Genomic DNA, 14,246 nt, shown 5'->3' with positions numbered 1-14,246 from the left:
TCTCCGAGTCCTGCAGTCCAAGGACTGCTCGTCCCTCGCCTTCGTCCTCGTCGCTGATTCCCGGACTCCCGGACACCCGGACTCCTTGCCACTCGGCAGACAAGTGCTACTTACGGCTATTTTATGTTGCAAAATGTCCTTTGGAGCTTATCAGCGTTTAACATCGGACAGAAGTCAGCCCAAAAATAATGGGCACAAAAAGCAAGCTGCAGGTAAAATGCACGTCTAGCGGAACGAAGCGAAACGATACGATACGAAATAAAATCATGTGACACTTTGTGGTTAATAATGCCCGGTTATACATGTAGATACATACGTACATGAGGCACTGTGCTCCATTGTCTCGCCCGGCGAACAAACCCCGAAAAACCAGGACAGCTCACACAACCAATTGGTTTGGGGGTGGCGGTGATTTAAATGCAAATTTATCGCCGTGCAGCAGTAAAAAGGGAGCCAAAAAATCATAAACGACCCCCCACAAAATATAAATAAATGGACACACACGCAAAACGCAACCAAAGCAAAAAAAAAAAAGGAAAAAAAAATATGTGGAAAAAAGCAGCAAAAATGAGGATGTAATAATAATATTTACAAAATGTCTGTTTGCGCGACTTCTGACGAGAGAACATTTTAATTTTTGCGCCATTTGCATTTACATTTTGATTAAACGATTTGCATATTGCCATCGCCCATTTAGTGCCATACTGATTAATTTATAGCAAGCAATTCGAGGATTAATCAGATCACTACTTCAACTCCCCCACCAGCTGCCTTCTGTACAGGTTGAACAGGAATCTCGTGCGTTTCGAGGCGCGATAATAAACGCAATTCTGCCGCCAAATCATGACCATGGCCATCCAGGAGTAGTAGACTACCAGGGTGAGTATCAGAATCATTGCCGCGGCGCAGCTATACACCAATGAGATTCTCTCCCAGGACAAGTCCATCTGGTAGATCCTGTGCCGCACCTGCCACAGTACAACGCAGTAGGACAGCGAAAAGAGTGACACATAGAAGTAGATGGAGTGGTAGAAGTTCGCCAGGCACTTCAGCATCAAGTTCGTGTAGTCCAGACTCATGGCCTCCGGATGCCGTTGCTCGAAATGGAAAATATAGATAGAATATAGATTTTACGGAGTACAAATTTATCGATCTGGAGGTTGCCGAAGTGCCAACTGGGTTGGGAAACTCGGCAAGCTATAAATATTTATCAAGAACTATATGAGACCAATAACTTATGCAAAATTTTATGAAGATAACTAGTTCTTTTTAATTAAATCGATTCCCTTAATTTTTATACCTAATCTCGTAAAAACATGAAAAACATTCTACGTACGCAATTTGAGAGTATAATTATTTACGGATTTGTTGTAAAATGTAGGGTATATGCTCGTCATTGTGTGCACACTCATTGTGTGCACTATCGCCGCTCCACCATCGCCCGTTTCGTGCCATACTGATATATTTTCAGCAAGGAATTCGAGGATTGATCAGGTCACTACTTCAACTCCCCCACCTGCTGACCTCTGTACTTTTTAAACAGGAATCTCATGCGTTTCGAGCGGCGAAGATATACGCAATACTGCCGCCAAATCATAACCATGATCATCCAGGAGTAGTAGAATACCAGGGCCAGTATCATGGTCAGTGCCGCCGCGAAGCTACCCACCAATAAGATCTTCTCGCAGGACCACTCCATCTGGTAGATCGTGTCCCGCTCCTGCCACAGTGCATAGAAGCAGATCGAGTGGAAGAAGTTCACCAGGCAGTTCAGCACCAAGCTCTTGTAGTCCAGACTCATTTTCTTCGGATGCAGTTGCTCGAAATGGAAAATATAGATTTTTCGGAGTACAGCTTCGTCGATCTGGAAGTTGCCGAATAGCCAACTGGGTTGGGAAGGCATGTTAACACGTTTTAATAAGTATGAGGCCAATACCTAAATGAATAATTTGTTCAAATTTAGATTATATAAAGATCACATCTAGTAATTTTTTATGCATCCATTCCCTTAATCTGTATAACTTATCGCGTACCCAAAAACATTACACGTAAACAATTTGAAAGTACTATTATTTACGCATTTATTGTAAAATATAGTGTGTATGTAAATGCTCGTCCTTGTGTGCACTCAAATCCTTCATGTCGTTTTTCGCTTTTCTAAACCATTCTGGCGAGTGGAATTGTTGTTTAAGTTTGCCATTTTTCAACAACTCATCAATCTGTTCGATCCGCTATGCCACAGTTTGCCTGCTCGACTCAGTTCCAGCTCCGCCCTGCCAGCTCCTCCTTCGTCCTTCATCCTTCATCCTTCGTCCTGCTGCTGCCGGTTAACGTTTCTAACTTATGCGAGGCACGCACTCTCACCGCAAATGCAGCAGCATCAGTCTTCGTCTGCACGGCGAACACATACACCGATATGCACTGAAATTAAAATTAATTTATTAATAAATAAATGTATATATGGCATATTTACATATTTATTATAGATAATATAGTTCATCCATATTATATATAAATGTAATATGAATTACATACAATATATGAAGTAGTAATAAAATGCAAGTTGTTTTCATATTTTGTTGGACGTATAAGCAACAGGAAAAAGGTAACCGATTTTTTCCAGTGCATGAACAAATATGTTTGCCTGATTTGAAGCGAAAGAAGCCGCTGATGGGCCTCGAAGTGGCAGGAAAATCCAAACCGCCTGTCGCCAATGACGCTAAACTTTTTTATTATGTATTTGGCGCTTTTATTATTCATCTATCATCGCTGTTATAGTTTAATAGAAAGTTTAAAAGTCATCATCGTGGCATCGGCATTGCCAATGACTTGCCAAACACCCCGTGCGCCATATGCCCGCCTCCACGCCGAAACTTCAGTTTCCGGATATTTCTCGGGTTTCAACTCCAACTCCAAATCGTCCCCGCATGATTTTCCCCACATGATGCTGGCCAAAACGCATTTGGCGGGTCCTGGCCTTCAGCCAGCTCGGGCGGCCGATAAACAATTAAATTTATGCAGCGAGCGTTTCATTAGCATTCGAGCATCCTTGGCAGTTCTTTTGGGCCGAGCCGTTAGTGTTAATTAACTTGGCGCACATTCAAGTGGCCAAAACAAACGAAATGGGTATCCCCCGCTGCACTTTGAACTTTCTTTGGCAAGATGGCATTGTGTATACAAGTGCATATACATATCTGATATGTTTTCGCAGATATATATGTATAGATGGGGCTCAGTGTCGCATATTCAATAAAACTGCAAGTGGCCAAGAGACGTTAATAGGACCATGGGCTACGCATGCAAAAAGCCAGCAGAACCACAAAGTGTTTCTAATAAATTCTGCAGCAGCAACTACAACAAGTGTTTAAATTTATCGCATCTGCGATTTACTCCCCGTATGACTTTCCAAGCCCCCCTCCCTCCCATTCACCACCAGTTTCCATCGGACTGAATAAACAATATTTTATATGAGCCAAGAGCTCGGGGTCCGCTCGTCCAAACTCGCTTAACCATTGCACTGCCCGTTGGCGCTAACTAAACGATGCCGAACATCGATTCCAGCACTTTCCGAGGTAAACGAATGGCGGATACCCTTCTTTGTTCAAAATCAACTAAACAGATCTTATAAACTTAAGCGAAACTGGGAAAGATGGAAGATACCTTTCCTTGGAAAATCTAAGTAGAAGTAAGAACTGTTTTAATTTTTTATATTAATTTAATGTTATCAGAATTAGCACTTCAGCATTTTATAATTTCCTAACCCTTTTGATCACTTAAGTATCTAGTAAATTAAAATATGTAAAATTTTTAGAATCAGATCAGCCCCTATTCAAATTGATATGGCTCCCGCACAGCTGCCGGATTACAGGGTATGGAAACCACGAAGAGCAATTATGATATCGGGCATGATTTTGTGGGCAATTGGCTTTAATGGCTACCAGGGTAGTCGAAGCCAAGTGCTGTCGCCAACAGCAACAGCCAGCATTGGGCCTTGTGTGTGTTCCGGCCATTCGTTCCCGATCCCGCTCCCGCTCCTCGCAAACACTAACCGCTGGTCTATATGTACGTGAGAAATTTATTTAAATGCTGCCAAAAGGCAACAGCAACACCAGGATCTGGGGCTCAGACTGTACAGGATATGGAACTGGAGCTGATGAGACCGCCGGAGTTGGACTCGCCAGCAAAGGAGTCGCTCGATTGTCCTCCGTTTTCGGCACTAAAGTGTCTCCGTGGCTGTTTGTTATTAGCGGCGAACTGGGTCCTTGCCAGCAAGTTGGGCCTAGACTCGCCTCAGAGATGCCTATCAGGAACAGGAGGCATACGGAGAGAAAATAGCAGCAGAAGAAGCCATTAATTTTCATGTCCTTCGTGGGTGCATATTTACTGGCTCTGGCATAGGTAAATCATATCATGAACTGATTTAAAAGTGATATTAAGGTTTAATTAATGACGCAGATCTACTAATATATTGATGTTTATAAATATATAATATATATTTCTAAACAAGTTTATCTTATTGAAAGTATCTACTTTTATTACAACTTGAAACAAATCATATAAGGTATGTACAATATTATTTAAGCTCTATATAGTTCCTTTAATAATGACTAAAGGTAATCGTTTGCAATAGTATGACATTTCTTGCCGACAACTCGGCTTTCATTATTTTTCTCTGTGTACACTCGAAGGACACCCATGTGGCCAGCATCCCCTCGATTTCCCACATCCTGTCGCTGCTCCTGATTTTTTTCCTTTTTGTTGGCGGCTGCAATTTATTTTTATATTGCCTTACATGATAATCGTTAGCATTAAAAATCGGCCGGCGTTGTCTGGCCGTCTGGCAGTTGCCTGCCTTTGCCAAAATGTCCTTGTTTGTATTTATTTATTATTCAAAGTGTTATCGCTGACAGAGCAGTGGTGGCGGTGGGGGCGGATCCGAGTCCGGATCCGGAGGCATGGCAGCCGAAAACCCAAAGGATTAGTTATGATAAATGTGTTTTATAAGCGTGGCACACACACCGTGGAATGGGCGAACTGAAAAGGCAAACAGAACACAACCAAAGCGGGTCGTGTCCCATTTTAATGCACAGATAATGAGTTCCTTTGTTGGCAATATGTCAAATCGCTAGGCCAATATTTCAGACCCGAAAGGATTCGGTCTGGGATTGGGATTGGGATCAGAATACATTGTGCCGTTTGCCATTCGCCATTTACCATTTGCCGTTTAGCATTTTGGCGTTTTGTGTATGCGCGTTGAGTCGTGTTAATTGCGAGCCAGCTTATGCCAACTACTGGATGAGATTATTTGGGCAAGATTATATAAATCAGTGGCATCAATTCCGATCAGCTACGCAAGACAAGCCGCAAACGGATGCGCTGGATAAATGTGAGTGTGGCGATGCTCGAGCGGAGGAATCAATTAAAAACGCTTCAACTGCTCTGCTGGCCATTTTATCCTTGCTGCGGTTGCCACTCCTTCGGTTGCCATAAGGACGACTCGTCTGCTGGGGATATAGGCATATCGAAATAATCGATGCACATGCCACATTAACGTTGTGATTGCGGTTGATGTGCTCTAAATTAATTTACCACTTTTACGCACCAAGATTGATTGCTCAGTATCTACATGTATATTTTTTTAAAACCTTTAAAGTTTAAAGGTATAGTTTTAAGGTATTTAATTTGAAATTCCGAGAGTCATCGAAATAATATTTCGAATGCTAACAAGTAATATTCATATTGAAATCAATCTAGAATTCTTATATGGTTGTGTAGTCTCCCATTTTTGTAGCTTAGGATTTAATTCTCTTTTTACAAGTAAGAGTGTAGAATAACTTGTTATGGCAGAAACTATTGCTGATTCGATTATGGCTCGATCTGCTTTTTGTTGCGATTCACAACTGCTGAGATGGGAAAAATGCAATTATGTAAGCATAATCGATTAACGCTTGGCATTGATGTAGCTGCTCCAGCTGCATCCTTCGTCCTTGCTCCTCCATTCTGATTGTCCCACTCCCTGGTATATCCTCGATTGTTTCTGTGACTTTCTGCGAAAACCGGTTGCTGCACATGAGTAAATGGAATTGTGATTGCGATTGTGTTTATCAAGACGTACATAGGTGCTTATAAATTCGATTAAATTACATGCCACTCCCACCACTCGTGTAACCTTTCACGTAGCTGCTCTTCTCGTCGTAATTCCATTTTAATCGCGTGCCCCGAACGCGTGACTTGCGATGTGCCGGGGCTAATAAATATTTCACTTAGTCCACGATTTCACACGCCTACTTTTTTTCTCTCTGCGGGCCACCTGTGAGTGAATTGTAACAAAACGTTTTCCCCATTTTTCCCGCCTCCTGCTGCTCGCACATTGTCAGCGCTTTGTGCTCTAAATGTGTGGAAAGGTGGGCGTGGTCGCAGTCCGTCGTCCTCCATCCGCCGTCCACAGTCTGCAGTCCGTATGCCAAACTCCCGAGTGCCGAAGTGCCAGGCTGCCGCCTGGGTGCCAGGGTGCCAAGTGCTGCCGGCGGCGTCTCTCAAAATGAGTTGACACTTTGCATGTCAGTGTAATTTTGAAATATTAATCATATGGCTTGTGCAGCTCTGGTGACGATGACTGCCGCCGAACGGCAATGTTTGCTTGGCATGGCATGAGCATCGTGGCATCGGGGGGATCGGGGCATCGGAAGATCGGGTGAATGGGGGCTGGAAAAGGAACTGGATCCGCTGGATGATGATGAGGCCGAAACTATTGTTTCTGCTCCATATTACGTTACCGCACACACTAACTCATGGCCCGACTAGAACCATAACAAAGGAGAGCACTGGCTGCATAATCAAATAGAAAATGTTTGAGCCAAGTGCACTGGGAGAAATCAGATGCAACTTGGGTGAAAATGCATCATAAAATACTTGTTTAGATGTTCGACACTACTGTTACTAAAGTGAATGTAACTAATATATTGTTTTATTCAATGTTATGCACTTCTTGCATGTAATAAACTTGTCAAAGAAGCCCCATTTCTTTCAGTGCACGACCCTGCCTCGTAGAGGTGGCATAAAGCAATTAGTGTTGCATTTTATGGCCTTTAATGTGGTAATGGTTTCGGGTAATTAACAATTATGTCTAACTACAAATGCGACACGTTGCCGATTGCGTGCGTTGGCTGGCCTGGCTTCGTCCTTTCCGCTCCCCTGATGTCCTCGCTCGTCAGCCCACAATCTCAATCTCCTTGCAAGCTCGCCTGTTCGGGTTATTACAAATTTTGCATATTTCAAGTGGCTACCAAAACTTGCATCTACCCGGCTACGAAGAGCAACTTCATTTCCATTTTCCAGCTGCAAAGGAGCAGCTGAACAAAGCAAATTAGCCATGGCTGTGAGAAGTAACTAAGTGGTTTGCTTATTGTTAGTTCGTTTGCCATATTAAAATTTCAGAAATTGCCGAGCTGCATACTTTTAATGGCCAGGAGCAACGGTATCCAAGGGATCCCTCCAGATTAATTACCCATGCAAAATTTTCCACCAGCGGATGAGAGTGAATTGGATCGGAGGGCGCAAGTCCTGGCCAGGATCCGGCTCTGAATCCGGGACTGAGTCCGGGTCCGGGTCCAAATATCCCAAATGGCATGCCCGGCGACCTAATGAGCCAAACTGCATCGAGCATAATAATGCACATTGTGTGTGGACTTCTGGCTTTATGAGTGCCGAATGATTTATAGTTCCATTTGGGCTTTGTTCTTCTCCTGCTTTAAGTTCGATATGAAAACGCACTTTGCGTGCGAGGAAAGTCTAGGTAGAAATTACCATATATAGCAAGGAGTGCAAGATCGTGTTCAAATACAGAATGTTTGCTTATTGGAAGGGCAGAAACTACTTAAAAGCACCAATAGCTTTTGCAAGAGTAATCTCACCATAATTGAAAAAATGGCTCAATAAACTACGGAAATTTGATAAACATTTGAACACGAGAGATTCAGACCCAGACATGGTTAACAATGGCGCAAATATCCACAAACAGATTCATTTAAGCCACTGCTAACCGCGTATAGCGAGTTAACGTCCTGCTGCTGCAAATTTCATTTTAAGCGACTGCAAACGCTCTTTTGGCCATAATTAAAAAGCCCCAACATAATGAGCCCACGGCCCCCGACTGGCCAAAACCCCCGCCACAAGCAGACTTCCCCAGTCCCCGCAGCAATGTGGGCAATGCTGGGGTTCCCGGGCCCACTGCAAAAGTCTATTAACGTACATGAAACTGTTAATTTCGCTGATGCAATTTCGGCTCAATTTATTGTGCACCCACAAAACACAATAAAAAAAAGTGAATGGGGCGAGCAAACGAGGAAAACGAGCCGAAATTGAAAAGGCAAAGTACATAACAACAAGCTGGCGGCCGACGCACGGCCCCCAAATGCCAATCCCAGGCGCGAAAATCAATATAAATATGCTCGGCACATGGCCATGGAGCCACCACGCCCCTTCTGGCCCCAAAAGCCCCTCCTTATCCCTACATCCCAGTCCCCTCCCTCTCCACAGAGTGTCTCTTCTGCTCCCCGAACACGACAATTTATGTGCATTTTGTATGCAGGCGGCTAAATAGACAAGGCTAGGCGACGTCCATACTCGCGTTCGCAGATACACTCGGCGAAAATGATGCATTTAACATTTAAATTTTCTAAACATAATCATTTTAAGTTCATATACTAGTTTGCTTCAAGTAGAACAGACACTATTTGTCGTGTGAGTGAAAAATGTATAACTGCATACTCCTTATATCTTTTCTCGCAGTGTATGCGCACGCTTCTGGCTGGAGGGACGCAACATAATACAATGCCTGTGCCAAGGACACCGAGGAGCAAACACAAACGCACATATATGTATGCAACCCCAAAACCCGTAAACGCCCGCTCGCACGTAACGATAAAACTTGAAAATGCTGTTAGCTACGAAAATTTCCCGTTGAACTTTTTCGCCGGAGTCCGGGAGTAGGCCTAATTTGACGGCCGCCCATCGGACTTGCAGCGCCCCCGCGACCGGAAAAGCCCCTCTTCACACACACGCACACACCCACACAGCGGAAATGCACGCACCATTGCATCAGTATCTGTGCGCATGCAATTGCAAATTTATGCACTGCGCTGTAAACAAGGCAAACATTTCCGCCGCCGAGTGTGCGAGTGCGAAATTCGAATGCGTCGCACAATTGTGAATTATTTACAGCATACTTTGGGCGAGTGGCGCGGTGACTTTGACTCGATTCCGTATCGTTTCGTTTCGATTCGATTGGATACCATGTGAGTCTGGTCAGCGACAAACCTAATTACAGTAGCTGGCGCCCAAACCATTTCGATGGGAGGCCAAAGGACTCGCAGGACTCCGAGCGCGGGCGCCTTTGTCGACTCGTTTAGCCGCGCAAATTGCTGTCCATTCAGTTAGCTTTTTAGAGTCCTTTGCCGCACGCACACCTCTGTGCGAATCGAACAGCCGGGCCACATAACTTTCGATCCCGCCGACGAGCTGACTTTTCAACTCCGGCTGAAAATGCTACTGCTCCTTTTCCCATTTCCCGTTTCCCTTTCCATTTCCCTGTGCCCACTGTCAAGTGGACAAGCGTCGCTGGGAGGTCCTGTGGCCAAAAAAAGTGGCTAAAAACTGCCTGCTGCAAAATATTGTGCAATGCGCTGCCAAATAACAAAACAAAATCAAAGTTACCAGCAACTAGTGATGCCAACAGTCAGCATAAATATTTGAATGGATAAAATTATAAAAGTTAATCTTTGAAATACTTACTAATTAATTTCACATTTTCTACTATGGCTTCCTTATTAAATAAAAATACAAGCTATTTAAGCTAAATTTTCACAACTAATATCAAGCTTATGTATCTGTTTTACTGAGCAGTTTCAAATTTTGAATATAAGTTGAATACAAGTCAAAATGGCAGCACTAGTAAAAACATCAAGGAGTAGCGTCAAATTTTGAATACTGCGTAAAAATATGTAATATGTAGGGTATTTCCCTTACTAGATAAGCAATATTATAATCTTACAATGATAACATAATTTATTTTGATATATTAACCTATGAAAATTTAACGCTTGTATTGGATATTCCTATTTAAAAAACGTGTGCTTGAGCCTGCTCTTCTAAATGCATTTCCCATCTCAAAAAATAAATAAACAAATAAGTGTCAAACTCTTTTCTCTACTAAATATTATTTCCGGAGGGAGAACTTGGCGTAATAGCCCATCACACCCCCGAGTTTCCCTTTTTGGCGGAGATCGAGTGTAAACAGCAACAGCGAAAAACCCTTAACGGCAAATGTCGAACCTCGACCCTCGACTGTCGAACGTTGGATGTTGGTAGCTGGTCGCTGGTAGTTGGTAGTTGCTGGTTTGGGCCTGCTTTTCGACGGGCCCAAATGCGTTTGTCTGTCGCTGTGTCTGCCGTGGCTGTTTTATTTTACTTTTGCATATTTTTTGGCGTGTTTCAACTATACTGCGGCGCTGTCTCTACATTTTTCAAGTTGTCTGCGTTTGACGTGCACGGATGGGCGCTCCACTGCGTCGGCGGCGGGCGAAAGGGGGTTGCAGAAGAGGGGTGGCAAGGACGGCGGCGGTTGGCGTAGTTACAGTTTTGCCCATCGAATGGTTTTCCCCGCGCTCCTTGGTGCGGTTGTGGTTCGTTGCTTGGTTATCGCCAGCGCCACTACTCACACAGCCGAAGACCACTGCCTGCACCACTACGAGTGCAGCGGCAACTGCAGATGCACTCGGAAAAATCGGATGGAGCTTTCGTTGATTGAGTATGTTTCGGTCTTGAGACCCTAAACTATGTTCTTTGAAGAGACAAATAAGGTTGTATCTATATAATGCAACTTTGAAGAAAATAAAAATATATTTTAAATGTATCTCATTTCATTTAATGACCAATATTTTATCTAAAAATGAATATAATATTTAATAACATCATTTATAAGACATACCAAATTTAATGTTTAAATTTCTTGCCTTTAACAGGAGTTTCACATTTTAAATGTAGTTGAAAGAGTGCATTATGTGCCTATAATTTGTATAAAAGGTGAAATATTTGTTGACTTAAGCTGTAAAAATATCTCACTGTCAAATATTAATTGTTTTAATAAGAAAGCACTTGATTTTTGCAAGTGCGAACCAGCAGAAGCAGCAACAACTACTTGGGTGCTGTCGGTGAGCCTGTTTTTTAGTGCCTTCCGTAACCATTAAATTTTACGTTTTTATTAGCGCGCACACACACACACACACAGACACACTTACACGGAGGAGGAAGAGGCCGAGAGTTGGCAGATAGGCCATCCCCACCCACCGAACTCTACCACCCACTACCGCCCACTCCGCCAACCATTTTTGAATATTTCCGTTTTGGCTGGCAGTTTTCGGTTTTCGGCTTGTCTACAAAATGCAGTTTTGCATGCACTTTGGCCTCGGCGCAAAAAGTCAACCGAAAAGAGACAATAATAAGTGCAGAGCACAAAGAACGAACCCGAAAAAAATGGAAAGAGCAGCACAAAACGTCGAAAAAGTAGAGCCAAGAACATGAAAACGGAAAATTGCATTGCGCTCAGAAGTATGCTATGCTTTTTTTCGCTTGCCTTATCAACGTCTCAAATCGGTTAGGGTTGATAGGAAAAGCGGAGGGGCGCAAGCGGGTTACTGGCAAAAGTTAGTCCAGATAGCGAAATGTTGTCGCCCAACAGGACCTGGACGTATATTACGTATTTTAGTTGCCTGCAGCTCAGGAAAAAAAAGAAGAATACAATGCATCCCAACGACTTTAAGACAGCTCGAGTTGCAGTCGTGGGCGGTTCCATGCGAGTTGTGGCCACTGAAATTGGTTGCATGTTTCAGGGGAACATACCTTTTCCACACGAGTGATGTTGAAAACTGCTCAAACCTTTACAGACACCACCAATAAAGCTCAATCCCTTCAGGCCAAACAAGTTCGACCCAGCCTCGTCGAACTCGCAACTTGTTTGGCATCCACAACATTTGGTTGCAGGGTGAACTGGCTAAAAGAAACTCTTATACTTTTGAGTAAAACTCAATTTAAATCTGTTTAAAAAGCTTATTAAAATCAGAGCAATTTAAACAGTATAATAATACTGCATTATAATAATTAATAGTGGAATTTGAAAACTGAATTATTAGGAGCTTATAATGCGTCACACCTTAAAAATTATATTTTTATAAAAGTTCATATGGCCAATTTCATTCGTTAGTTTGTTTTATATTTTTAAACATAACTATCAAATATTAAGAACTTAACAATCAACTATAATCACAGCCAAATGCCACATAAGAGGCTTGTTAAAATTGCCCTTTATTTTGCATTACTCCGAACTAAGTAGACTAATTGTATGGATCAACCTTTCGGAACATAAGTACCAAAATTACCCGAAACGAAAATTCAAGCCCAGTCGGACTCATCCCCTACCAGCCTGGAACCATACACCGGAAAAAAGGAAGAGCCCAAGGACACAGGACATAATGGAGCTGTGGCAGAAGCTACGAGTGCAGTTTAATGACTTCTTCCACGCGAACTACCCGTACATAGCGCTCTACAGCGGACTGGGCGTGGCAGTAACCGCCTACTTGCACTACCAGTGGAGCGTCCACCACTACGACCTCATGTACTGGAAGCGTTTGGCAGAGGTCTTCTCGCAGGACATCGACTGCATCCAGCTGGCCATACTGCTGTTGATCTTCGCGATCAATGCCATTTTCGTATTCATCATCCTGAGCGTATATATGCGCCCAGCCCTCGACAATGGCAGTGAGATGTCCTTGCTGGAGATCAAGGATCGCTATGCCCGGTTCATCCTGCTCCGCCTGATAGCCCGTCTCGATCGCATACAGTCGAAGATCTCGGCGAAGCGTAAGAGCCTCACCTTCCAGCACTATGTGAGGGCACACACGAACATGGTGAAGGCGGTGGCCGTGTTCCGCAAGGATGCGCGTAAGCTAATCCTGCCGAATGAGAGCGAGATCCTGATGCCCATCGAGGACATCTACGGTGTGGCCGATGACGAAGAACGACTGCTTCGGCGATCGGGCTACTACAAGCTGATCATCGACACCACGGACGAGACGGTCAAGTCTCTGTTCAACGCCAAGCTGGAGGAGATCCTGTTCCCAACCAGCTAGACGACTCGGCGGTTCCGATCGAAACTTTGAGTAAACTGCAGTCCACCACTAATTGCCTTTATCTACTCCGGCAGAGCCGCAGCTCCGAGGACCTCATCTTAAAGCCGTTTTATTGTTTCAATTGTTTGGCTTGCCAGCTTTTTATGGCCGCATTGTGCGCTGGGCCAACAATAACAGGCCAGTCGGAGACTGTCAGCCGTCCCCAACCCCCAATAACAATAATGGCAAAAGAAACAGCAGCAGAAACAGAAGCAGAAGCAGTTGCAGAACCCGACCAGAACTAGAAACAAAACTCCAACCAGGAACAGAGACTAAACTAAAATGCCAGCCCATGTCTGCACAGCTCAAAACAATATCTAATGTTGTCTACGGCAAAATATTTTGCAAGCGTCCTTTTGTTTTGCCCGATTTCTGTGTCCTTCAGGCCTTTGTGCCTCGACTTTTCTTTAAAATTAGCTAAAAGGTTGTGTAAATTTAACTGAAAGTGGGATAGCAGTGAAAGAAAAGTGATGCAGCAGGGTATAAAGGATTCTTGGAATGCATCGTGGGTACGAAAAACAAGGACAATTACGAAATAGAACTAAATTTTCTTAAGGGACGATATCTAACTAAATTACATTTTCAAATTTATGAAGTGGACTGAGTCCACAGTCATTAGTGATTTAAACTAGAAACAGGGGAAGAACCTTATAGGGCGAGCGGAAAAATTAGCATATCAATAAAAATGGAAAATAATAAATTAAATTCAAAATTATAGAAGTTGGCATTGCAATAATCTGAAATAAAGGTGCAAAGATTTAAAGTGTGAAATCTGATTATAGTACCTGAAGTAGTTGTAGTTCTTGCTCGAAATTAGTAATTAAATTTTCAGTTATAATACGTTTTTGTAAAGATTGTTGTATCACATGCCTTGCCATTCAAATCATCCCGCAGTTAACCATAACTCGATTTTCGCAGCTGCTGCTGTTGCTCACAAAATTCACCTCATATCCTTGCCAAGGACTTCAAAGCAGCGCACGCTTCGCTGCGCGCCAAAAAGTGGGCAACAAAAGACTTGATAAT

General features: G+C 43.3%; 3 protein-coding genes across 3 annotated transcripts; 1 reads left to right on the top strand and 2 right to left on the bottom strand.

The window, feature by feature from the left end:
• Positions 1 to 594: 594 nt before the first annotated feature.
• LOC117141498 lies at positions 595 to 1,163 on the bottom strand. The gene has a single exon (XM_033304985.1). It carries the CDS (start codon positions 1,077 to 1,079, stop codon positions 747 to 749), a length of 333 nt encoding a protein of 110 aa, XP_033160876.1. The 5' UTR covers positions 1,080 to 1,163; the 3' UTR covers positions 595 to 746.
• Positions 1,164 to 1,333: 170 nt separating this feature from the next.
• LOC117141497 lies at positions 1,334 to 1,910 on the bottom strand. Its single transcript, XM_033304984.1, has one exon. The coding sequence runs from the start codon at positions 1,901 to 1,903 to the stop codon at positions 1,499 to 1,501; it is 405 nt and encodes a 134-aa protein (XP_033160875.1). The 5' UTR covers positions 1,904 to 1,910; the 3' UTR covers positions 1,334 to 1,498.
• A 10,487-nt stretch (positions 1,911 to 12,397) lies between these two features.
• On the top strand, positions 12,398 to 13,988 carry LOC117141496. Its single transcript, XM_033304983.1, has one exon. It carries the CDS (start codon positions 12,528 to 12,530, stop codon positions 13,182 to 13,184), a length of 657 nt encoding a protein of 218 aa, XP_033160874.1. The 5' UTR covers positions 12,398 to 12,527; the 3' UTR covers positions 13,185 to 13,988.
• Positions 13,989 to 14,246: the final 258 nt, after the last annotated feature.

This window comes from Drosophila mauritiana, chromosome 3L, assembly GCF_004382145.1.
Source record: "Drosophila mauritiana strain mau12 chromosome 3L, ASM438214v1, whole genome shotgun sequence".
Taxonomy (NCBI): Eukaryota; Metazoa; Arthropoda; class Insecta; order Diptera; family Drosophilidae; genus Drosophila; species Drosophila mauritiana.
Note: the sequence above shows the minus strand (reverse complement) of the source record. Positions and strands in the feature narration are given on the sequence as shown.